The 26,437-nt window shown below is 41.9% G+C and overlaps 2 protein-coding genes across 2 annotated transcripts in view; both read right to left on the reverse strand.

Annotated features, from left to right (window-relative positions):
- SLC52A3 (solute carrier family 52 member 3) overlaps window positions 1-18,171 on the reverse strand; it is a 32,437-nt gene extending 14,266 nt beyond the window's left edge. The window contains exons 1-3 of the mRNA XM_075276935.1: window positions 18,110-18,171; window positions 12,979-14,159; window positions 6,620-6,743 (exon numbers count right to left, since the gene is read on the reverse strand). Of these exons, the coding sequence (XP_075133036.1) occupies window positions 6,620-6,743; window positions 12,979-14,018 (1,164 nt within the window). The 5' untranslated portion in view covers window positions 14,019-14,159; window positions 18,110-18,171. The remainder of the gene's footprint in view (window positions 1-6,619; window positions 6,744-12,978; window positions 14,160-18,109) is intronic.
- Window positions 18,172-21,266: 3,095 nt separating this feature from the next.
- On the reverse strand, window positions 21,267-23,850 carry LOC142209609 (actin-binding Rho-activating protein-like). The gene is made up of 2 exons (XM_075278623.1): window positions 23,474-23,850; window positions 21,267-22,639 (listed from the first exon to the last, which is right to left on the reverse strand). The coding sequence occupies exons 1-2, from the start codon at window positions 23,546-23,548 to the stop codon at window positions 22,199-22,201; spliced, it is 516 nt and encodes a 171-aa protein (XP_075134724.1). The 5' UTR covers window positions 23,549-23,850; the 3' UTR covers window positions 21,267-22,198.
- Window positions 23,851-26,437: the final 2,587 nt, after the last annotated feature.

Genomic DNA, 26,437 nt, shown 5'->3' on the forward strand with positions numbered 1-26,437 from the left:
CACAGGAATACTTGAGTGCCTGAAATACTTTCCTAAGTTTATATAAAGATGGAGTGTAAAATATCTCTCCATCTTCCTGGTTTTTTTTTTTAATTAAAAGTTTTTATTGAAGAAATTTTACAAAGGAAAACAGACAATAACAGGTGGCAGGGCCTATAAATAAAATAAATAAATAAAAAAATAAACCTCTAAAGGAACAACACATAAGAGACATCACAGGACCAACGGGGAACCCCGGAAGGGCCAGTAATAGAAAGGTAAAGGAATAAGGAGAGAGGAGAAGAAGGGGAAGGAGGAAGGCGAAGAAGAGAGAGAGAGGAAAAGCAGAAAAAAAATAGGGGGGGGGGGAGAAGAGGGGTTGTACGAGCAGAGAAAAATAGGCTAATTCGCCCATTTCCGCCGAATTGATCATCCCATTAACCAGAAGGGTAACTTGAGAGAAACAAGTGTCTCTGACAAACATAAAGAGTGTCAGTCATGTCTGAGAGGGAGGATCAGAACCCAGAAGCGTTTGGTACTAGACTGCTGAAACTTGAACCAGTAGAACCAGGTTCTGGTAAACGCCTCAGTTGTACCATGCAGGAAAAAAGTAAGATTCTCCATGAACATAATCTCATTGACCTTTGAAATCCAGAGGGAGAGAGGGGGAGGTTCAACTCGCTTCCAAAAGTGCGGGACACATGCCCGGGAACGAGGACCAGAAATCTGAGCAGAGAGCGCTTAAACACTTTCACAGAAGACTCGCAGTGATTGAGGAGAAACAAGGCAGGGCCTAAGTGGATAGTGATCTAAGTGAGCTGGAGGGTGATACGCTTAACCCCATCCCAAAAGGGCAACAGGGCAGGACAGGACCAGAACACATGGAGCATGTCGCCCTCCTCTTGGCCACAGCGCCAGCACAGCGGGGAGACCTGAGGAAACATTGTTTGTAATCTCGTGGGGACCCTATACCAACGGGTCAGAATTTTGTAGCTAGCTTCCTGGTAATGAGAGCTGATGGAGGTAGCATGAGAGAGACAAAAGGTACGTCTTCTCTGGTCCTGGGAAAGGGACAAATCAGATTCCCATTTGAGCATGAATGGTGGTACAAAGTCCTCTGGAGGCTCAATCAGAAGCCGGTAAGTAAGTGAGAGGGAATGGCGAAGAGGGCCATCCCCAGCACAGATTTTCTCCAGGGGAGAAGGCTCAGAGCGGAATTCCATGGGGGCAGGAAGAGAACTCAGAAAGTGGCGAAGCTGCATCTCCCACCAAGCATCCAAAGGAGGCAAGTCAGGAGGAGCTTGGGGGCCCGGTAGTGTACGCCATCCCATATAATCTCTGAGGTGACACACACAGAAGATTGCATTACGCCGTCAGTTGCGGAAAACCCGGTCAAACAATCCCGGGGAGAATTCTGGATTACCCAGTACAGGATGGAAGGAGGAGTCCCTAGGAAGGAAGGTGGAGCGGATAAGACCTCTAGAGCAAATCCAGAGCATAGGACCGATGGTAAGGTGTGAGTAGAGAGATCACAGAAAGGTAGGAGCCAACCATGGAGCAACCTGCAGCGGGATCGAGGAGAACGCCTGCTCAATGCACACGCAAGGCTTAGATGTAGCGTGCCTACACCAATAAACAACTTGAGACAGGTGGGTAGCCAAGTAGTACGACTTCAAGTCTGGGAGAGACATCTTCCTGTTTTTGAAGTGTAGGTACACCCCGAAAATACTAGGACATCTCCCACCCTGCGTAGTTGGGTTAATGCCCGAGTCAGGGATGGGGGCAACAAATCAATTCTCCTAAGTCCTAATCACAACTTTATTTCACCTCTAGGAATCATCGCACATACATCTTCCAGGAAGTAACAGAACTGATCTGTCACGTTTGTCTCTATGCCCAAGCCACTGAAGACGGAATGCAGTATGCACCTCTAAGGGAATAGGGGTAGGAAACTCTCCCTGGCACTATGGCGGCAGACTAGGCCCTGCCTGAGGGTGATGGTCGGCTGTTCCCAAGCTAGTCCTGGCCCCCACAACTTCTGGCTCTCTAAACAAGAAGACCTAACGGATAGGTAGGGAGAGGGCTGCAAGAGGCTAGGGACTGGGAGTACTAAAGGTGGTCACCCCTAACGAAAAACAGGTGCAGCTGCAAACTGTAACAAACAGGATGGGACGTGCTGGAACACAAACACGCAGCACAACATATACACACAACAGGAGAATGAGGAGAGGAACAGTGGAATAGTGAGGAAAGGGTTACAAGGACAGAGGCAAAGTAAACCTGAAACCCTAAACAAAACCTCACTAAGAGAGCGTTCACACTACCGTCATTGTCCAACAGGTAGTGTCCGCTCCTAGTGTCCGTTCAAAACCTCGCACGGACATTAGGAGCGGACACTAGCTATGTCCGTGACACTTGTCATTCATTTAAATGGCGATCGGGTGCGTTCTTTTGCACTCCGTGCCCTTCCTTCACTGTCCACATGTAACGATGTCCGACTTTTCAAGCAGACAGAAAAAACCTACATGACGGGATTTGCTGTCTGCTTGAAAAGTCGGACTTTACAAACGGACAGCTAAGGACAGGCACGGAGTGCAAAAGAACGCACCCGATCGCCATTTAAATGAATGACAAGTGTCACGGACATAGCTAGTGTCCGCTCCTAATGTCTGTGCAAGATTTTGAACGGACCCTAGGAGTGGACACTACCTGTCAGACAATGACAGTAGTGTGAACGCTCCCTAGCGCCAAGAAAGTGACAAGCAACCAGAAAGTGTAGGACAGGGGTTGAGTAACAATGTAGAGGGAAAACAGACTCTCAAAAGATAAACTCACAACACTTCCAAATAACTCCTCCTAGCTGAGCCAAAAATTCTGGTTTGAAACAACAACAAAAATCGGCAAAGAGAGAAGCCAGCCCTCTGCCATATACAGGAAATATCTGATAGGGTGATTAAAATGTTGAAAACCTGAGGCTCACGTCAAGAGACCTCAAGTGAACACCAAAGGCAGATAGCCAGCACCCAAGTAAATAGCACAGTAGCAAGAAACCGACCAAAGGACCTCCGGACACCGGCTAGAATCCCCAACCAAGTACCACAAGAAAACACACAAATACCACAAAGGACCAAGGTCCTGACACGATCGCATGATGACCCGCATTAGTTAAAGGCTACTCGAGTCTTCGTGAAAAGTTGGAATATGTGTAAGATCTGTTCTATGACTGCATAAGCCTTCATATATGATGCCCTATTAGTTTTTCTGCAGCACTCTTTGCTTATATTATATTATATCATGTGACGGGCATTACATTGTATAGGAACGCTGAGGGGGTATTATATTGTGACAGTGGACAACAAATTAGGGGGGAAGGGAGACACCAAGTGGCCAGCACTCTGAAGCAATTTTTCAGTAAAATGATCTGCTGTTTTGTTGATGATCACAATGGCTAGTATTATTATAAATATATATAGATATATAATGAGCACGTTTCATAAAACAATAGTGATAATTTAAACACGGCACAGATGACACATGGATTAATATTTGTGATCTTCACTGACCTATATATTGAAATTAATTGGCCAAACCACAAATAGGGATAGGTATAGGACTTGCTCGATATTTTGCAGCTCTACTCTATGGCTTTACTGGCCAACATAGAGTGACTTTAGGCCGCCACCTAGTGGATTACTAGGTAACAGCAGGTAATGGCTGAAATTCACTTACCCTTGCCTTCTCCTGCCTAGGGCCCCCTTTGCTATGGCTCTAGCCTCTTGCTGCATATACAGTCCTATGAAAAAGTTTGGGCACCTCTATTAATCTTAATCATTTTTTGTTCTAAATATTTTGGTGTTTGCAACAGCCATTTCAGTTTGATATATCTAATAACTGATGGACACAGTAATATTTCAGGATTGAAATGAGGTTTATTGTACTAACAGAAAATGTGCAATATGCATTAAACCAAAATTTGACCGGTGCAAAGTATGGGCACCCTTATCATTTTATTGATTTGAATTCCCCTAACTACTTTTTACTGACTTACTGAAGCACAAAATTGGTTTTGTAACCTCAGTGAGCTTTGAACTTCATAGCCAGATGTATCCAATCATAAGAAAAGGTATTTAAGGTGGCCAATTGCAAGTTGATCTCCTATTTGAATCTCCTCTGAAGAGTGGCATCATGGGCTACTCAAAACAACTCTCAAATGATCTGAAAACAAAGATTGTTCAACATAGTTGTTCAGGGGAAGGATACAAAAAGTTGTCTCAGAGATTTAACCTGTCAGTTTCCACTGTGAGGAACATAGTAAGGAAATGGAAGACCACAGGGACAGTTCTTGTTAAGCCCAGAAGTGGCAGGCCAAGAAAAATATCAGAAAGGCAGAGAAGAAGAATGGTGAGAACAGTCAAGGACAATCCACAGACCACCTCCAAAGAGCTGCAGCATCATCTTGCTGCAGATGGTGTCACTGTGGATCGGTCAACTATACAGCGCACTTTGCACAAATAGAAGCTGTATGGGAGAGTGATGAGAAAGAAGCCGTTTCTGCACGTACGCCACAAATAGAGTTGCCTGAGGTATGAAAAAGCACATTTGGACAAGGCAGCTTCATTTTGGAAACAAAAATTGAGTTGTTTGGTTATAAAAAAAGGCGTTATGCATGGCGTCCAAAAAGAAACAGCATTCCAAGAAAAACACATGCTACCCACTGTAAAATTTGGTGGAGGTTCCATCATGCTTTGGGGCTGTGTGGCCAATGCCGGCATCGGGAATCTTGTTAAAGTTGAGAGTCGCATGGATTCCACTCAGTATCAGCAGATTCTTGAGAATAATGTTCAAGAATCAGTGACAAAGTTGAAGTTACGCCGAGGATGGATATTTCAGCAAGACAATGATCCAAAACACCGCTCCAAATCCTCAGGCATTCATGCAGAGGAACAATTACAATGTTCTGGAATGGCCATCCCAGTCCCCAGACCTGAATATCATTGAACATCTGTGGGATGATTTGAAGCGGGCTGTCCATGCTCGGCGACCATCAAACTTAACTGAACTTGAATTGTTTGTCCAAAATACCTTTATCCAGGATCCAGGAACTGATTAAAAGCTACAGGAAGCGACTAGAGGCTGTTATCTTTGCAAAAGGAGGATCTACTAAATATTAATGTCACTTTTCTGTTGAGGTGCCCATACTTTTGCACCGGTCAAATTTTGGTTTAATGCATATTGCACATTTTCTGTTAGTACAATAAACCTCATTTCAATCCTGAAATATTACCGTGTCCTTCAGTTATTAGCTATATCAAACTGAAATGGCTGTTATAAACACCAAAATATTTAGAACTAAAAATGATTAAGATTAATAGGGGTGCCCAAACTTTTTCATAGGACTGTAGCTATAGCCTCTTGCTGTACAGCATCAGGATGCATTGTCCGGGCACTGATAAGCATCAGGACCTCCATGATGGAGACCACAATGCTAGTGTGAACCTCCTGCTTGATCTGGTATAGAGCATGGTGAGATTTTTGCACGCAGTGGGCGCTAAAGTTGTCAAGGTAACATGCATATGGTGGACAATTCCTGAATAGAATTTGTTAAAAAACAAAAAACAAACCCAATATATAATTTTGCACAAACACAATTTTTCTCTAACACTAGGTTCACACTAGCATTTGGGTTTACATCCTTCGGATCTGCATGAATCCGTAACACAGTAACCCTGTCTGCTTAAAAAGCGCTTACACACAGAAACCCGTGTTCCCCGTAGACTATAATGGGGTCCCCCAAGTTACTACCTGGTTTACTTCGGGTTTATAGCAAAGTCGGCAGAGAGGAAAGTCCTCCGTGCAGAACTTTTCTCTCCTCCAATTTCAAGCAGAATCTGAGATGGTGTGGTTGAACGCTAGTATGAACGCTAGAGTAATTGCACCCCATGCTGAAGTTTCTTCCAGATCCGAGTACATTGTCTGGAATATCAAATAGTACCATTACAAAGCACAATTCATCCTGCAACACAAAAACCCCTTATGATTCTGTGAATGGAAAAGTAAAATAGTTATGGCTTTTAGAAGGTAAGGAGTAAAAAAATAAAAAAAATGGCTACAATAGGAAGAGGTTAATTGATATATTAGATTATTACTTGTTAATAAACAACCCATATCAGAACTGTTTTAAAGGGGTTTTTTTTTAGTATTTAGTATGACCTATCATTAAGGTAGGCCATAAATTTCTGATCAGTGCAGTGCCGAGAATTGGCCCCGACAAGGAACAGCTGTTCAGGGGTCATTCCAGTTCCTGTACTATACAGTGCACAGAGCCAAAAGCACTTCTGTGTCCTGTATAGTGACCAAGTGCTGGTACTACAGCTCAACTCTATTGACTTCAGTAGGAGCTACGCTACTGTACCAGTGCCCAGCCACTATACAGGACACAGAGTCAACTGCTTCTGGCTCCATGCACTGTATAGTACAGGGACTAGATATACCTCTGAAAGAGCTGATGAGAGTGGGGCCAACTGTCTGCCCACACCGAACAGATATTTATGGTCTAGCATAAGAACAGACTAGGAATAAATAAAATTCTGGACAACAAGTTTAATTATTATACTATTAAAGGATGTAAAGTCATACTTACAATAAGGGCTATTCCCCAGTTACTGTTCTGCAAAATAGGACATGGGCTCATTACCGCTGTCATCATGTTATAAGCTCCAAATCCTGTCCCCAGTACTGACAGAAGTACTAGGACCACAAGGGACCTGGGAGGTACGATATACAAGTATTAGTATTAAATATTGTTGCATCTGTAATGTCATTTATGTATTTCATTATTATGATTTATTACCAACTAATGATCAAACCAGTTTGTTTCCTCACCCTTTACTACCCTGCCAAACATTTTTCAAGGTTCTGGAACGCTGTGACATACATTTAGGCTTACGGGTTCAAAATCATAAATTGGCGGCTTTAAATTTAGGGTTCCCAGCTAGCATGGCTAAATTATTGCACGTAAACTTTGATTTCCAATGGGCATCCCATTGCCTCACATATTTGGGAATCAAGCTTACTCCTACATTTCATTCTTTATATAAAGCAAACTTTCTAACGTTATACAGTCCTATGAAAAAGTTTGGGCACCCCTATTAATCTTAATCATTTTTAGTTCTAAATATTTTGGTGTTTATAACAGCCATTTCAGTTTGATATATCTAATAACTGATGGACACAGTAATATTTCAGGATTGAAATGAGGTTTATTGTACTAACAGAAAATGTGCAATATGCATTAAACCAAAATTTGACCGGTGCAAAAGTATGGGCACCTCAACAGAAAAGTGACATTAATATTTAGTACATCCTCCTTTGCAAAGATAACAGCCTCTAGTCGCTTCCTGTAGCTTTTAATCAGTTCCTGGATCCTGGATAAAGGTATTTTGGACAAACAATTCAAGTTCAGTTAAGTTAGATGGTCGCCGAGCATGGACAGCCCGCTTCAAATCATCCCACAGATGTTCAATGATATTCAGGTCTGGGGACTGGGATGGCCATTCCAGAACATTGTAATTGTTCCTCTGCATGAATGCCTGAGGATTTGGAGCGGTGTTTTGGATCATTGTCTTGCTGAAATATCCATCCCCGGCGTAACTTCAACTTCGTCACTGATTCTTGAACATTATTCTCAAGAATCTGCTGATACTGAGTGGAATCCATGCGACTCTCAACTTTAACAAGATTCCCGATGCCGGCATTGGCCACACAGCCCCAAAGCATGATGGAACCTCCACCAAATTTTACAGTGGGTAGCATGTGTTTTTCTTGGAATGCTGTTTCTTTTTGGACGCCATGCATAACGCCTTTTTTTTATAACCAAACAACTCAATTTTTGTTTCCAAAATGAAGCTGCCTTGTCCAAATGTGCTTTTTCATACCTCAGGCAACTCTATTTGTGGCGTACGTGCAGAAACGGCTTCTTTCTCATCACTCTCCCATACAGCTTCTATTTGTGCAAAGTGCGCTGTATTGTTACCGATGCACAGTGACACCATCTGCAGCAAGATGATGCTGCAGCTCTTTGGAGGTGGTCTGTGGATTGTCCTTGACTGTTCTCACCATTCTTCTTCTCTGCCTTTCTGATATTTTTCTTGGCCTGCCACTTCTGGGCTTAACAAGAACTGTCCCTGTGGTCTTCCATTTCCTTACTATGTTCCTCACAGTGGAAACTGACAGGTTAAATCTCTGAGACAACTTTTTGTATCCTTCCCCTGAACAACTATGTTGAACAATCTTTGTTTTCAGATCATTTGAGAGTTGTTTTGAGTAGCCCATGATGCCACTCTTCAGAGGAGATTCAAATAGGAGATCAACTTGCAATTGGCCACCTTAAATACCTTTTCTTATGATTGGATACATCTGGCTATGAAGTTCAAAGCTCACTGAGGTTACAAAACCAATTTTGTGCTTCAGTAAGTCAGTAAAAAGTAGTTAGGGGAATTCAAATCAATAAAATGATAAGGGTGCCCATACTTTGCACCGGTCAAATTTTGGTTTAATGCATATTGCACATTTTCTGTTAGTACAATAAACCTCATTTCAATCCTGAAATATTACTGTGTCCATCAGTTATTAGATATATCAAACTGAAATGGCTGTTGCAAACACCAAAATATTTAGAACAAAAAATGATTAAGATTAATAGAGGTGCCCAAACTTTTTCATAGAACTGTATATCAACTAGAATGTGATAATCACTCTTGGTCCCTGGGCAGGTTGTTGTGGAATGGTTGTATAGCAGCCATGAAGATAACGCTTTTCCCTATGATTCTTTATATATTCTGAGCACTGCCCATTTGGGATGGATTATGGAACCGCAGAACAGGCAAAGATTATGATTTTTCATCTGGGGCTCTAGGTGTCCACACATAATCAGGAAAACTCTATACACCCCTGAAATAGCTGAAGCCTTGGATATTCCACTCTTCAACTTCACTATTACAACTCATGCCTGGCTCAGATGACCTACATATACTCCTGACCTTATTTCCCGCAATGAGTACAGTTGAAATTCCTTACGTGCCATCCAACTCCTATCAAGATGGTACTTTGGTTGTATCCACGACATAGACTGATGATATTCTCACCCATCCTGTCACAAATTGTTTTTCCATATAAGATGGCAATGTCATGTTGTAGTGCGGTTCTGGAGGGAGCTACCCTGTTTCCCCGAAAATAAGACACCCCCCCCCCTTCACCTTCTGGATCACATACAACCGGCAGTCATGCCGGCACTCCGCTAATTGTTCCCCGCTTTGTTTGCCGATTGTTCCCCGCTGCAGCCGCTGCATAAAACATCCCCCGAAAATAAGAAAGGTCATATATTTCGTTAGATAATTAATTAGAAGAACATGTCTTATTTTCGTGGAAACAGGGTATATACTTTCATTCAGTCCCTGGAGTGTCCATTCAGTTAGACTTTGTTGGGCTTTAATGGTCCAATCTATCTCATAACACACTCTTACATGTGTTTTACTAGGAGCCAAGCTAGCGATTTCTAGATCCTGGATATCTCCTATGATCCCTATGACTTTCCTGAAGAGCAAATCAATGTGGATTATGATCAAAGACCGTTCAACGCTAGGTTCCCATTAGCATTCAGGTTTCCATTCGCATTGGGATCCAAAAAATGGAAAACCTATCCGCTTAAAAAGCGGTTACAAACAGAAACCTGCGGACACCATAAACTATAATGTGGTCTCCCCGGTTTCCGCTGATTTCAGTCCTCCTTGCAGGACTTTTCTCTCCGCCAATTTAAATATAATCTGGGACACAGACAAGCGAACACTAGTGTGAAACTAGCGTAACCTCTCTACTGTTAAACACTCTGGCACTTGAGAAAACTCTTTGCTTGATACCTTGACTATTGATACTAACACGTCTCACGTCATAATATGGTTAAACACATTCCCATGTATGTGATTTTACTTCAAAAAGTTAACATATTATTTAAAATGCACAGAGAACATTGTGGAAAAAACAATTGCTATTTATAAGTGCTATTTTTGTATGTTGTTAAACTTATACTGTATATAGTTGGTATCGCCATAATTGTACATACACATCAAATAAAAATAAAATATTATTTATGCTGCATGGTGAATAGCGTAAGTCTAACATGCAAAAAAAGTGGTGCAATTGCTGCTTTTCATTCCATTTCTCCTGAGTTATGAACAATCATGAATATGCTATATGCTGCCATTGAAAAACACAATTCATCCCAAAAACAAACCCTCATACAGCTACACTGGCAAATAGCTTTAATGGCAACAAAACATAATGGCAACAATAAAATAATCTTTGGGCCGGGGCCCCGTGTGGCAGAGACTGTGCAGTTTGCCTGCAGTGGAAACGCAGCAGAAAAAAAATGCAGAGTTTTACAGTCACAGCAAAGTAAATGGGATTATAGCGAATCACATCCCCACTTTGCATAAAAGATGCGCAGTGAACATGCTGCGATTTCCAAAACCATTGCGGTTTTGGAAATCACAGTATGTCAATTATACCTTCAGTTACACTATGTGGGGCATTAACTTTAAAGAAGAGAATGCACTCTAATCTGTAGAAATCATGTTATAGAGCATGAGTATCTGAACAGAGTCAGGGGATAATTATACACATTAGGACAGCGCTGTTTTGGTCTTTTGGACCTCGTCAGCATAGCGCAGGGATACTAGTTTGGCAGAGTGAGAGACTATAGACAAGGGTCAGGGGATAATCATACACATTAGGGAGAGTGTGTGCCTACATAGGCGTACGGAGACTTACAAGTCATTCCTGCTCCGCTAGAGATTCTGTGCTGACGAGGTCCAAAAGACCTAAACAGCGCTGTCCATAGCTGGGAATCTGTTCCTTTTGGAATAGAAATACTAGTTTGGCAATAAACCCCGCAACATGTCAGTGGGCTTATTAACTGAGTCATGCTTGATGTTAAGGGGGCTGCCCCTAGAGGGCAGCATACAGAGGCACTGTTCTCCTAATTACATCCTGGAGAATAGATTTGCATATTTTTTAACAAAACAGAGTGATATATAGTTTTGTGGGGAAAGATTGAGTATGATTTATATTCATTGTAAACTCTGCTCTGTCTTAGCTAGTCAGGGAATCGCTCAGTGATTGACAGCTATGCACAGTCATGGGCCACAGTCACCACTGCCTTGATATTATAGCATAGAAAGAGCAGAGATTGCAACAATTCAATGAGAGCTTATACTGAATGTTTTCCCACAAAATTTTATATCAGTCTGCTCAGCTTCTTCTGCAGTATAATAGGAAAAAGTTAAAAACCTGGAAAGTGAAGGTTTTGGTTTCCAAGCTCTAACAGTCCAACAACAACTGGCCTGACGAATACACCGGACCGGTGTCAAAACGCGTAGCCCTCTACTGTCATTGGAACCTAATAAAACAGCTTCTCTTTAAGCATACCCTGTAATTCCATTATTGCTCAGTAGTGCTCTTCACTGTCTCAGTTTTTAAGTTTTTTCCTATTGTACAGTTTTCCACCACCTTGCCAGGTTGGTGCCCGGGTAAAGAGCTGCAACTGTTCACCACTGGGTCCCTCCTAGAGGACCACAATATGGGCGCAAGGTACTCTTATTCCACACGCAGTGGCGTAACTACCGTGGTAGCAGCTGCCACAGGGCCCGGGACATTAGGGGCCTGGCGACAGCCACTATCCCTGCAGGGTTTTTTTCTCCTTAATAGGCTCCTTAGTATCCCCACACCCTTAAGGGCCCCATACCTTCCCTATCATAAGTAGAATATCGGCAGTAGATGCAGGGCTGCAGATGCTTCTTGTAAAAGCTTTCGCACACAGCAGCTTCCTGTTCCGCCCCTCCCCCTCCTCAGTATCGGAGTGTGAAGGGAGACATCCTGTGTGATGTATCTACTTTCTTCACTGCTAGACAGAGCTGCACAGCCACATGTAAGTATATTTTTGGATAAAATATGTATAGATGTGTATATGTGTTTACATTATGTGTCTTATATACTGTGTGAGTCCTGTATGTGTGTAGATAGGTGTGTATATGTTGTATATGAATGTATGTGTGTGAGTAGATGTGTATATGTGTAAGTATATACAGCATATCAATGTCTGTCTATCTATCTATCTATCTATCTATCTATCTGTCTATCTATTTATCTGTATCTGCTTCTATACAGGTCTACCATTATATATACTAGAATTGTATTTTATAATGGGATGTTTAGGCCTGCTTCATATCTGCGTTCAGGTTTCTGTTCGTGGAGTCTGCTTGGGACCCCCCAAACAGAAACCTATATGCATTAAAAAGCGGTTACTTTCAGGGTCTCCAATTATTATACTCTGGGGTCTGAAAAGACCCCAGAGTATAATAATTGTTCATTGGTGTTCATTATGGGGCATAATGGTGTGTGTAGGGGCCACTATGGGGCATAATAGAGCACGCAGGAATGCGGCGGAGGTCGGTCGGTCGGTCGAGGTCTTTAGTGTCAGTCAGGAAGGGGGGGGCCCATGTCAAAAGTTCGCCATGGGGCCCCGCCATTCCTAGTTACGCCACTGTCCACACGGTTACTTTAGCATTATAGATATATATAGTAGTGCATTTTCTACATGACAGTTTCCCTTTAATGCCAAAATAGGCTTGGACCTGGGCTAGGTTCACATCTGTGTCAGTGTCTCAGAGAAAAGTGCTGCATGGGGAACTTTTCCCTCTGCCAGTTTCAGTAAAAAAAACGTCAGAAGCCTGACTGACACTCATTATAGTCTATGGGGTCCACGCTTATCCCCTGTTTTAGTGGACAGGCTTTCTATAGACCCGAATGACCAAAAGCCCAGCACAGGTGTGAACGTAGCCTTACTTAAGCAGTCAAAAAGCATATAGGGTTATTCTTTGTACATAACACATTTTCTCTTGTGAAATTTATTTTAATCCATTAAGTTAGACATTGAGGCCGACTTACTTGCTAGGTAGGAACATGGCAATTAGACAAGCCAGAGGATTAGCCATGGAGCCGAGAGCAGAAGATAGATGATAAGCCAGGTTACCATATGGCATGCAAGAGTATGTCTGTATCGATGGGAGGACACCATTTGTGAGAGCATTCACCCATCCAGTAAGGAAGTAAATAAGAGCATAATGACCAAAAGAATAGTTGACTTTATTATTATCCGAGCCTGAAGAAGTCTGGCTGCTAGGAATAATATCTTCCGTGCTCGTACTTTTATCAGAAAGCTCCATGTTACTTGATAGCTTCTCATCAGTTGTTGAGTAAGAATTGAGGGTGACTGTACTTTGAAGTAAGGAAGTATTGGAGCTGTCTTCATGGGACAGTCTTGTTAAGAAGAAAAACGCCACTAGGCAGAAGACCATCATTATGGACACAAGAAAGAAGAAGACTTGGACTGAGAAGTTTGCTGGAAGGTAGTGAGTTTCTAGGCTGTAATCACTATCTGTAGCATTCAACCAAATCTGAGTTGCATTCTCATTCTGAGTAACATTGACACATTTCATCATCCCAACACCTTGTATCAAAGATAATAATCCTGGGATGAGCCCACTGAGCCCTTCGCCAATGAAGTACGTAGTTATGTATTTGGGTTGCAACTGCATCATGAATGGCAGGAAGGTCACTGATGATGTGCAGTCCACCAATGACAGGAAAAAGGTTAAGATCAGGAATCCTGTACTGTGCATCTGCCCTGCAACCCATGTGGTTGCTTTCCAGAAAAAGGCCAAGAGGAACAAGGCCACAATTCCTAAGAAAATAATGGTGTATATAACAGCAACCTCCTTCAGCCAACCAGGTTTTACCTTGTGCATTATAGTAACAAATAAAGGCCCAATGTTGGCCATTTGGATGAGTATAGTAAGGTATGATGGTAAGTACCACCCTTCAGGAACATCATTCACAATGAGTGGAAGTTCTACCCATAGACCATTGATGGCAACCCAAGCACCAGTTCCAAAGATACATGCCAAGAGGTGAGTAACAAAAGCCATGGTTGCCTTGTCTGTTCTCCAAGATATAAAGATTGTCCACTTAGGAAGTCAAGAGATTATCAATGATCAGGGGTGGATACTTGTTTTATGGCGGTATCTTCTAGATGAGTAGATATCAGCTAACTGATCTCTGTTCAGATCCTAGAAAGAGAAGAAAATAATCACATTAGCAAAAGTTTTTATATCTAACAATCTTTAAAACGTTCTGTCAATTCTCCATAATATCCCATTTGTAGCGTATGGTCCTGTCTCCTCAATGCCTGCATTCTCACATATCGCTGTAAAAGGAAAGCTATGGAAATATTACCCATTCTATGTCAGGGCAGAGAATTCATTGTTCATATAAGCAGGTCAGGGCTGATATGGAGCAGACTAGGGGAAGTGAGGACATCTACTGAGTCAGTGTCTTTTCTGTGAATCACAAGACTAAGAAAAAAAAGCAGAAAGTAGAATAATGTTCCTTATAGAAAGTACAGCATGTATTCTGTCCTATTATGTAAGACAGTATCAACCAGTGCTGCTTCTCTCTACAATATATTGTACATCTTATCTTGTCCTTTGCAACCAAAGTCCATTCTGCAAAGCTAAGCTACTGAACTTCAGGTATAATAGCTTAATACCTTAGATGTATATCATTCCAGAAATATTTGTCAGCCATGACATTCTCACATCTAACTGGCAATGTATATTTTACCGCTTGCTCTAACCCGGTATATTGTTGAAGTTTTGAAACTATTTTATGCTGCAGCTTGTGTAGGTAACCTTCATTCCTTTAGCTGTTTCCCTCCAGCAGTTCGTACAGTTCATGTAATACTCCTCGCTCCAGTTTAGGGGACCTATAGCCATCGTGTCATGCAGGAGCAGAAATGCTGGTGGTGCTGATGGCTCTGCGGTATAGAAACTACCCTGTTTCCCTGAAAATAACACAACCCCCCCTTCACTTCCTGGACCACCTACAATTGGCAGTCATGCCGGCGCTCCGCTAAGGAAGCGCCGCCATGACTGTCGATTGTCCCCCGCTCCAGCCGCTGCATAAGACATCCCCCGAAAATAAGACAGGTCATATATTTTGGAAGAAAATTTAATATAAGACACTGTCTTATTTTCGGGGAAACAGGGTAAACACATTAAAGACACTCAATTGCGGATCCATTGTGTTCTCCATTGGTGGATGACAATTGCAATGAGACACTCTTGTTAAGTCCAGCATTGTGTGTTGTAAATGCAGAATACTTTATATTTATAGTTACTAGTGCTCAATGTTTCTTTCATATAGTTTCATATCCTCCATACAGTGGGATTAGTTTACTAGAGGTACCTTACTGTATACTGTTCACAGCCAGGGCTATACACACGCATTGCATAGCTCAGGTTGGATAGATAGGTTCCCAGGAGCTCTAAGAGTGTTTTACACTGTGTTTTAAGCCAATTTAAGGTGTGGTTTATACTGAACTTGTTCCATTGAATATGAGTCAGAGACCTGAGTCACTGAACCGAACTTAAAACAAATGTTGAGAGGTTCGCCCATCTCTAGTCCCAGCCAAAATTATTATGTTATTGTGTTGTTTGTATAAATAGTATATACCCTCTTCTACACTGAAATTGCAAAACTAAGACAAAAAAGTCTTATGGAAATCACAGGGCCAATTATAAAAAAAAAATGGAAATAAGATATTAAAATCTCTTAATTTATTCAGTATTAAGTATAAGCACCACAAGCAGAAACACACAAACTTACATGTCTTGGCATGCTATCTATGAGGTTGTCAGAGGAAAGTTGTGCCATACAGAATGCACTTGGGCACACATCATCAGGATTGGCTGCTGGCAGCCCCTATGCAATTGCTGACCTATAACATCCTAGATATGTTTGATGGGAGATAAGTTCAGAGATGCTGCAAGCAATTTTAGCACATTTAACCCACAAAAGTTGCTAATAGTATCACAAGCAGCTTGCGGCCTTTCCTTTACTATTGAAAGACAGCTCCTGGAATACTTTGGAGAAATGGCAGACCAAATCAATGTAACGCCGAGCTGTTACTGTACATAGAATGAAGACTAGAAGGGGTATGCCTAACATGTATTATAGTCCATAGAAAAAACACACTCAGCGGCACCACTTTCAACAGGACATATTCATTGAGAGTATGCGGCAAATCTCAGCGGTAAGTCTGCGCTCGTTTCAACCCACACATATTATGGGGCATAACACTGGATATAAAAGACGTCTTCCAGTGAATACGTGGCTGGGTGCTCTCTGTGTGATGATAGAAAAAAGTCCACTGATATACAGCACCATAGAAAAAAAGCAGGGCACTAGCCAGCCAGTAATTAAAACTTGACAAAATTTTAATTCATTCCGTTAAAAAAACACACATTGTGTCACTCACATACGGGATTGGATACAGATGAAACAAGGTATGACAGAAGCGACGATCGTTTCGTGCATGTTGCACTTCATCAGGCTCCTCGAGGAGGAGCCTGATGAAGGAGCCTGATGAAGTGCAACATGCACGAAACGATCGTCGCTTCTGTCATACCTTGTTTCATCTGTATCCAATCCCGTATGTGAGTGACACAATGTGTGTTTTTTTAACGGAATGAATTAAAATTTTGTCAAGTTTTAATTACTGGCTGGCTAGTGCCCTGCTTTTTTCTATGGTGCTAACATGTATTATATTACCCCACTCCATAATGTCAGTAGTAGGACCAATGTGGCATTTCTTTATGAAGGCGTTGTAGTCTCCAGACCAGTCTCTCCAGGCCATCATTGTGTCCAAAACAAAAGTAAGGCTCATTGCTGAAGAAAATAGACCTCCATTACAGGCTCCATTGCTGTCTTGATGTACACAATGATAGCCTTTAAGGGCAGTGTTGTGACGTCAATTGGACACCTGTAGCTGGACATCTGTCATGTGGCCAAGAGTGGTGCAAATGCCTTCTAATGTTTTGTGTCAACATTGTTTACCACCCTAGGCTCAGGAGGTGACAACCAATATTCACTTGCCGTATACAGTGAATAACTATGTGCCATTCTTCCAATCAGATGACCCGTCCATGCGGATTATCACCTCTTGCTGTCATTCCGGTTTATGGTTGTTCACCCAACCACTGAGATGTGCAATACTGAACAGGGCTGAGTAATAAAACAAGGTCTCTCAGTTCAAGAACTCTGTACCTCTCAGTTTCCAACAAATGGCAGCAATTGGCAAGTCCATAAACAGCAATCATCATACAATCCACCCACACCACTTAATTAGATTTTTGAGGTTTCATGTGGCCAAAAAACTTTGCTCTCAATCTGGGTTTTATGCCCCTGCCACATGTTGAAAATGTGTTCTTACATAGGTCTTACCAACTTTCTTTATATAACCTCACCTTGTCCATTGATGGGACAATTTCAGTGTTGAGGAGTGTAGTTAGCTAGTCCTAATGGCAGGCATGGGAAGCCAGAATTTTATTTTAACTATGTCTATGCAATTGAATTATTGGATCTATTTTGAATTGAAAACAACTTAGTTGGATATTCATATATATATAGTGGACAAATATATATGTCGATTTCTAAATAAACAGTATTGCCAGAAATGATGCCTTTATGACCTAAAGCGATGTGAAAATAATGCAAGATCCTGCAGCCTGCCAGCAGAAACAGGGTACCTTAGGAAGAATACAGTCTTAGGAAGAATACAGCCTTAGGAAGAATACAGTCTTAGGAATAATACAGTCTGCATTAAATCCACTAAAGGAGTCACAGGGCAATGGCGGGAAACTTGTGCTATAGCAATTCAGCATGGAAGAGGTTTATTCACTTACCATTGAAATGTAGGTTCTCCAAAAGCAAAACTACAATTTGACCCCTGTCTATGATCCCTTGTTTAAAAAGAGCAATTGCTTTTGGGATATCTACCCCCTTCCCCCTGGACCCTGTCCTGTGCAACCCACCTTTTCTCTTGGAATCCGTCTCAGCATAAGTCAGAATTGGAGTGACAATGTAAGGCCGATTGTTCCCTCATGTTTGCTGTAAATAAAGATGTGGTGTGTACAGGAACAGAGAGTGGAATGAAACATTCATGAAGGTTCATACTCACTTTGGGGAGTGTGCTTTAAAAGTCTGTTGTAAGTGTGCGCGGTAATAGTGAAGGAATTCATAATCCTTATACATGTATCAGTCAAGATATCCTGACAAAAGAACAGCATGGGATAAGATGTGACACTGTAATATCAAGCTCCAACTCCACCTACCGGTACTCTGCCCCGTTCTGTTAATTCTGTACTGGTCTGTTGAAAGATTAACAGGTTTGCTCCTTATTTTATGACACCTCTTTCTGCCCTACAGCCATTGTGTAAGAGCAACCTGAATGCGAACCATTCTGACCTAATTAGCCTGTTTCTATTTTGTTTGTACACAAGATGCCAAAGTGCACAATGAGCAGTGCAACTTACTACACAATGCTTCCTGCTGTTGCGTTTCACCACAGCTGTAGTTTCGTATTAACTTCTCCTCCCTTGGATATAGAAAGGTTCTGTTATTAGAACTTTATACTACATCTCCTTCATACCCTTACACAATGTGCTTCTCAAGTGCAAATACTTGTAAAAACATAGGCAAAGGGCATGTCTTTAGTCAGACATCATTGGCTAAGACGCTAACGTATGTGTAACCTTCGAATAATCCATATTTCTTTACATGAATTTTTTAAAATGTGTAATTGCTGTGTTTTTAATCATACCTGAATAAAGCATTGGCCCAGATTTACTAGTAGTTAGGCAGTGCACACAGAGACAGGCAACCTAAAAATATGCCAGATTTATCACAGTGTTTGTTGCTGGATGATAATTTTGTCTAGACTGTCCAGTCTACATTTAGGCTAAGGCTCCGTGTTGTGGAAAATTTTCTTTTGGACCGGTCCTCATGTGGTTTAAACGCATCGGTTTGGCTGTGGCAAAAACAATATAAAAAGCTACGCAGCATTTTACAGTCACTGCAAAGTAGCATTGCAGCACGTCAATTATATCGAATGGAAACGCCGTAGACAGTCCGCAGAGGAAATCTCTGTGAACTTTCTGTGAAAAGCCCCGTGGGGAAAACGGTGCGGTTTTTCCCACAGCGCTTTTTTGCTGTGATCCACTACATGTGGCCATACCCTTTTTGTTGAACAATATGATGTGTTTTTAAGCCACTTCTGGATTTGGCTCAAAGTGAGTCCTTAGCCTTATTGCACTTTCTAATTGGCTTCTTTGAGCCAGATTTCTTTGACACTCTTTTGGCAAATTTTTATTACATAGTGGTGCATTTATGCCTCCCCCCCTTTTCTGAGAATACACACCCACATGTATGTATAAAATTTTTAGCCAAAACTATATGCGCCAAACGGCACCAATGATGCACCAAAAATGCACCATGTTTACACCAGTGTCTAATCATAGTCACAATATTAAATCTGGGCTATTGTGTAAGAGCAACCTGATTGTGAACCATTCTGACTAGAGATGAGCAAACAGTGAAATATTCGAGATTCGATATTAGTTTTGAGTAGAGCCTCAATATTCAACTACTCGATCGAATATCTAATCCCATTATAGTCTATGGGAAAAAAGGAGAGTCACCAAGTACACGAATAGCAGGAGGAGAGTGTTTAGGAGGAGCGCTGTACAGTTAAAGCGCACAGACCCCATTATAGTCTATCGGGTCCCTGCGCTTTATTCTGCACAGCGCTTGCAGTTGCGCTGATAAAAAAGTAAGCTCCCTCGTGACATTACGCTGCCAGCTCTCCTGACTAGCAAGGACGAACCTGCTGCAGAATCAGCGTTGATTTGTCGAATGATATATACTGTATAGCATTCGGCCAATCAACACTGGCTCTGAATCGAATATTTACTGTGAATAGCTAGTAGTATTCAATCGAGTACGAATATTTAAAATACCGTAGTATTCGATCGAATACCTACTCGATCGAATACTACTCGCTCATCTCTAATTCTGACCTAATATTGTTTCACAGCTGAGGGTTCGCAATTGTCTAGACAAAGCTCTATAACCACTAAAACCTTGTACCAAGCCTTCTGGACAGTATACAGATTTGTGTGATGATGTGTTTAGTATATGGTTGCTGACGCTGGGTTCACACCAGCATTCGGTCTCCGTACTCAGGAAACCTGTCAGACTGTGTCCAGCCATTAGCGCCGTTTTATGTTCTCCACGGCGAAACCGTTTTTTTTTTTAAACCGGACACAAAGTCGGACATACAGGACTTTGTGTCCGGTTTAAAAAAAACTGTTTCGCCGCGGAGACCACAAAACGCTCACCGGCACTCATGGCTGGATACTTTTCAAACCCATTGAAATGAATGGTTTTGAAAAATGCCTGCAGGTTTCTGTTTCCTGCCCAGTTTTGGGCAGGAAGCGGAAACCTGACAACGGAGACTCCGGGCACAGATGTGAACGAGCCCTTAGCCTGAATATATATGACAGGCACTCAATTCAGGTACTACCGGTAGTTCTACTCAGGTAACCGCTGATCTTAAAAATGGTGAAGAATTGAAACAAAGTATATTATAATTTTGCAGAACCTTTCCTTATAATATGATTAATACTTCCTGCACATACAGTAGCCGAATACGGTCCAAATATTGGCCGCATGTTCCAACCTGCAATTGTAAATACCATTCAAGACAGTTATCCTGTGGGGAGGCAGGGACTCCAAACATCTTACATCCCTATGATGCTTGGAGCCTAGGACACTGGTTTGGGCCAGTAAATGCAAACAATATACAGACCTGATCTTCTGGACCGTATTCAGCCATGCGCCGCAGGCCTAAGGCTGGGGCCCTAGGTTGCAAAAACACAGCATTCTGGCCATGGCAGAAATGCTGCAGCAACTGCGTTTTACATCCCTTGAAAAGTGTATGGAATTCTGGCTAATCCCTGCAGAAAAAATCCGCAGAGGATGCAGTGATGCAGTGATTTAAAAAACGCTTACATTTTTATAAATCACAACATATTAATTGTAGCTACGCAAACAGTGGAATTTTCCTTATAGATATAATAGAAGCTGAAACTCTGCAGAGGAAAACTCTGCAGACTTGAAACTCAAAGGCAAGTGTATGCAACATCTACAAGACCTGATGGATTGTCTTGTAATGCTTCCAATGGGAGGGCGGAGGGGGTATAGAAAAAGGCTCTGGTCTAATAGAAAGGGCTTGTGTAAACCAGACAGCACCTCTATGTAATATGACAGGGCTAGAATTGTCCAGTATTAATCATATTTTATAAAAGCCATACAGTACAAACACGTGTAAAATACTGCATACATAACAGCATAGTACAATGTATATATTCACAAAGAATGTCTGCAGTTTGCTCAGCTTAACAGAGGAGTTTGAGAATAAAGCAAACAATCCTGAGTGCAGACCCGGACATCCATCTCTTGTGTATTCAGTTAACAGACAGCTGTTATTCTTGGTGAGCGGATCTGTCATAGCTTGTAATCAGAGATTTCATCACCCCTAGAATCATGTGACATAACATCATCTTTGCTATGTGTAGTCACATGTCACCTTGGAGTTTGTCCAGCCTTGTATTGTTATCTTTCCATGAGATAATGTCCAGTAGGAGGCGATACTTCTTCTTCCAACCTCTCCTGCTGTTGGAAAATTTCAACTTCCAGCAAGTCCCAGAGTCTTCGACTACATGCTCACCAATGTTGTACAAAACAGCAATTAAAAACATACAGATTTTTCACCCATGTACTTCATCCATTTCCTGGTCGTCTGATAGTTTTTAGCATGGCAGTACCCTTGACATCCACCTTAATTCTACATTTACATTGCATCCTATATCTTTTGTTCAGTGACTTATATAGTATATATGTATTTCCTTTATTTTACAGGATATCCTGTAATAGGCAGAAAGTGGGCTTAGTGGGAAATATCTTCCCCCTCAAACCCTTCACTCTCATACATATGTAGACAACTGTGGGCATACATTGAGGGGCAGAGCATGACCCCAATCCTCTCTTTGCTGTTCTTTGAATTCTGGTGTCTCTTGAATGTTTCTTTAATGGCCCTTTTGTAACATGCAATAACTAACAAACAATTATTATCTCAGACATGGAAGCCATGATTTGTCATGTAAAATCAAATATAAAAAACTTACTATTTTCAAGTCACTTATTTAGCCTACTCCTCCAGTAAAGTGATGATTACTTTATCATGGACTCCCTGCCACAGCATTTCTCCTTCAAAATCCAGACGTCCATGCTTCCGAGCCCTCAAGAGGATCCCGACCACCTTGTCTGAGATTCGCACATATCTATCAAACAACCTACCAAATGTGACTCTGATCCGGCCGTCTCTGCCTCTTACCCCCATGTCCCTTATGACGAGGCACATTTCATTGATCTCCTTATGGATGTGCTGAACAGCCCTTTTGCCCCTTTGCTCTGTCTTGCTACCTTCTTCCGGTCTTCCATAGCCATTATCGCCTTTGCGGAGACGGATGTCCATGGCATGCTGATAGTCAAAGTCATCGCTGAATGGATTAAGCCTCTGTCTCTCTGCATGCTCCTCAGAACGCAGCTGCCATTCCTTCTTTAGGTCAGATATGGTTAGAATTTTTATCTGTATAGAAAGAAGATTTACATCTTATTTGATAAAGAAACAGCAATATCCTAGTGTGCAGATAATAGTGCTATCATATTTAGCCAGCGCTGTAGCTCCTTCATTTTCAGAATTAGCGGTCACAGAAGAGAGACAGATACTTGTCGCTCAGGGAGGGTTCACACCTGCTCCTGGTCTCCGCTTTCGAGTTTTCATCTTCTGTCGAGAGAAACTGGACAGGAGACGGAAGCCCCGGCAGTCAGTTTTCAAATCCATTCACTTTGGCCTCTCCGCACTAAAACAGTTTTTTTTTAACTGGACACAAAATCAGATATCCAATCTCATTCACTTTGCTGAAACTGTAAAATGCTGTGTTTTTTTTTTCTGTTTCCGCAACATGTGGCTTACACTTTTTTTTTTTAGCTATGCATTGTAGTCATTGAAGTAGATTCAAAATAAGCTATTGCTGATGCTGTCACCCATGTCTAGTACCTGTACCCATGTACTAGAGTGATGACTCTAATGTAAAAAAACAAGACGGACGCTTTCTTCCATCATATTTGTTTACTTTTGAAAAGAACTTTTTCTTCCATCAGAAAAGTAAAAAACTAATGGAAAAAAATCTTCCAATGTGGCTTTTACATGAAGGTGAATTCATATGGACACCAGACAGAAGGAGCTTAATCTGCATCAGTCTTTAATGTCTGTTGCTCTCATCCTATAACAGATGACAACGGACATTAAATAATGGTAAACCTGTACAAATTTAGCTTTGGGTCAGACAAATATCAGTGACCCATCCCCCCTACCCCTAACCCATATGTGTAATACGCAATGAAAATAAGAACTTCTTACCTTGGACAGAAGAGCCTTTCTCCGTACCTCAGCTTCCGAAATGTGCTCCTTATTATCTTCTTTAATGTCAGACATTTTAGTGTCTTTATCTTTGGACAGAGAGTCCTCCAAAATCTTCAGTTTAAGTGTCCGACTTAACTCATCTCCAGGGAATAGAAAACTCAAATGGGCAGGTCAGTCATGGAAGTATCTCATACATATGTTTAACAAATTAAAGTAGTCCTACTTTCTGTGTCTTCTGTGGGGCTGGAGAATGACCTCTTATGTCCAGCATATAGGTTACTTCTAGAGAGGGTGACGCCATAGCTGCAGCTCTTTATAGAGGGATAGTGATCTTTGTGGAATGAGAAGCATCCTACGTGCTGTCATTCTAAACTTCTCAGTAGCAGATGGGAAATGAGGAGATCCTTTACTTAACAGAGGTGTTAAAGCCTTACATCTTCCTGATCATGTGTTCTCTGTATAATTAATAAGGAATGCACAAGCGGTAATGGAGATCCACCACTGAGATGTCCTTCACTCTATAGCTGGGGTCACACAGTGCAGTTCTGTTGCGTTTTTGTTGCTTTTTTCTATCAAGAGCAATATACTGCTTTTATTTGCATTAATGCCTATTATTATTATTGTTGGATTAATCACGGCACTCCAGAGGATAGATATGGAAATGGTGCTCACTCCAGATCCAGGTCAATATTCAATTCAGGCACTCGATAGTGTAGCTTTAAGTGATTACTTTATTGTCACACTTCAGTGCTATATACAGTATATCAAAGAAATGCAATCCAATAAAATGAAAACGTCCGCATGGAGACCCTCCGGAAAGAACACATTGACAAGCCATGAGCAATGAAAGCACACGGACACCATAGACTATAATAGGATGCTTGTGTTTTCCGCGCACTATCCACACAGAACATGTGGAGAGGAAAGTACTTCATGAACTACTTTCCTCTCCACTTGACTAATGTGGACAATGTGCGGAAAGCACACAGACCCCATTATAGTCTATGGCGCCTGTGTGCTTTCATTGCTCACGACTTCTCAATGTGTTCAGTATTCTGTTCGGGGGGTCCCCATGCAGACTCCCCGAACAGAATACCTAACGCAGATGTGAACCAGGCCTAAGGCTGAGGCCCCATGTTGCAGAAACACAGCATTTTTGTAGCAGTTTTTCAGCCAAAGCCAGCAGTGGATTAAGCAAAAGGTAGAAATGTAGGAGCTTCCTTTATATTTCCCATTGATTTACTAGCCATTCTTGGCTTTGGTTGAAAAAAACTGCAGCAAAATCTGCAACAAAAAAAGCTGCATTTCCGCAACTTGTGGCCACAGCCTTAGACCGGGGCGTAAATACTGCGATTTGCCTGCAGCAGAAATGTTGCTGGTAAAATTGCGGCGTTTAAGGGTGCATTCACACTGAGTAAACGCTAGCTTATTCTGAACGTAAAACACGTTCAGAATAAGCGGCGTCTAAAGCAGCTCCATTCATTTCTATGGGAGCGGGGATACGAGCGCTCCCCATAGAAATGAATGGGCTGCTTCTTTCACTCCGTGCAGTCCCATTGAAGTGAATGGGGAGTGCCGGCGTATACGGCAAGCTCTGCTCATGCCGGAGCGTACACGCCGGCACTCCCCATTCACTTCAATGGGACTGCACGGAGTGAAAGAAGCAGCCCATTCATTTCTATGGGGAGCGCTCGTATCCCCGCTCCCATAGAAATGAATGGAGCTGCTTTAGACGCCGCTTATTCTGAACGTGTTTTACGTTCAGAATAAGCTAGCGTTTACTCAGTGTGAATTCACCCTTACAGTGCAAGCAAACGCAGAAATGCAGCTTTTTTTGTTGCAGATTTTGCTGCAGCTTTTTGAGTCAAAGACAGGAGTGGCTTGAGCAGAAGGGAGAAGTATAAGAGCTTTCTATATATTTCCCATTTCTTTTGTAGCCATTCCTGGCTTTGACTTAAAAAAACGCTACAAAATCTACAACAAAAAAAGCTGCATTTCCGCAATGTGGGGCTTTAGCCTAAGGTTGTTTCTTTTCAGGTGGTGACACACTGTGTACCCAGATTCGGCTACAGCTAAATCCAGTCCCCTTTCACCAGTGCTGTCACTTTGAGGTAAGTGTGACACTCATTAATTCCTGACTGTGATTTTGCTGTTGCTGCACAGTCAGGAATTAAAAGTGGCTGAAATTAATCCGTTTTTCACTTACAAAATACTGAAAGTACCGGTGGCCGGGGACTGGATGCAGCATCCAGGTACATCGTTGTCATAATCCTACTCACTCTGCCCCCAGTCACATTCATTTACCTCTAGTTGTAGGTTACAGATGTACTGACATTGCTTTTAATGGAAAAGTACAGTACACATGTATCCAGGCAAATAGCAGTAAACGTATGTGTCCTGGAGCACAGTATGACAACAACCCTATGTTACAGTTTGTGGTATGACTTTAGTGTAGGTGTCAACAATATTAAAACTAGATTGCCTACTCTTGATGTAACAAAAACCCCTTTAAGACCCCATTCACATTTGCATTCGGATTTCCATTCACGAAGTCTGCTCAGGGACACCCCTAACGGAAACCTACTCTGGATTAAAAAGCAATTACCAGGGAAACCCGCGGACCTCATAGACTATAATGGGGTCCGTGTGGTCTCCACTTGGTTTCCTGCAGCTCCGCTTTTCTCTCCGAATTATTCATGTAGAAACCGAGCGGAAACCACACGTATCCCATTATAGCCATGGGGTCCATGGGGTTTCCTTCGGTAACTGCTTTTTAATGCGTATAGGTTTCTGTTCATGGGGTGCCCAAGCGGACTCCCTGAATGGAAACCCGAACGCAGATGTGAACTGGGCCTAAGGCTGGAGCCCAACATGGCGTAGACACTGCGTGTTTTTTAATGCATCTATGTGAATCCATCCAGTAGGATGGAGAATTTAAAGTTCTATTAAATAATGTTTGGT

Source organism: Leptodactylus fuscus, chromosome 6, assembly GCF_031893055.1.
Source record: "Leptodactylus fuscus isolate aLepFus1 chromosome 6, aLepFus1.hap2, whole genome shotgun sequence".
Classification (NCBI taxonomy): Eukaryota; Metazoa; Chordata; class Amphibia; order Anura; family Leptodactylidae; genus Leptodactylus; species Leptodactylus fuscus.

Coding starts and splice junctions, on each gene's coding strand:
- LOC142209609 (XM_075278623.1), bottom strand. CDS start 23,548: ATGTCTGACATTAAAGAAGATAATAAGGAGCACATTTCGGAAGCTGAG. Junction 22,640..23,473: donor GAAAGGCTCTTCTGTCCAAG/GTAAGAAGTTCT, acceptor CTTTCTATACAG/ATAAAAATTCTAACCATATC.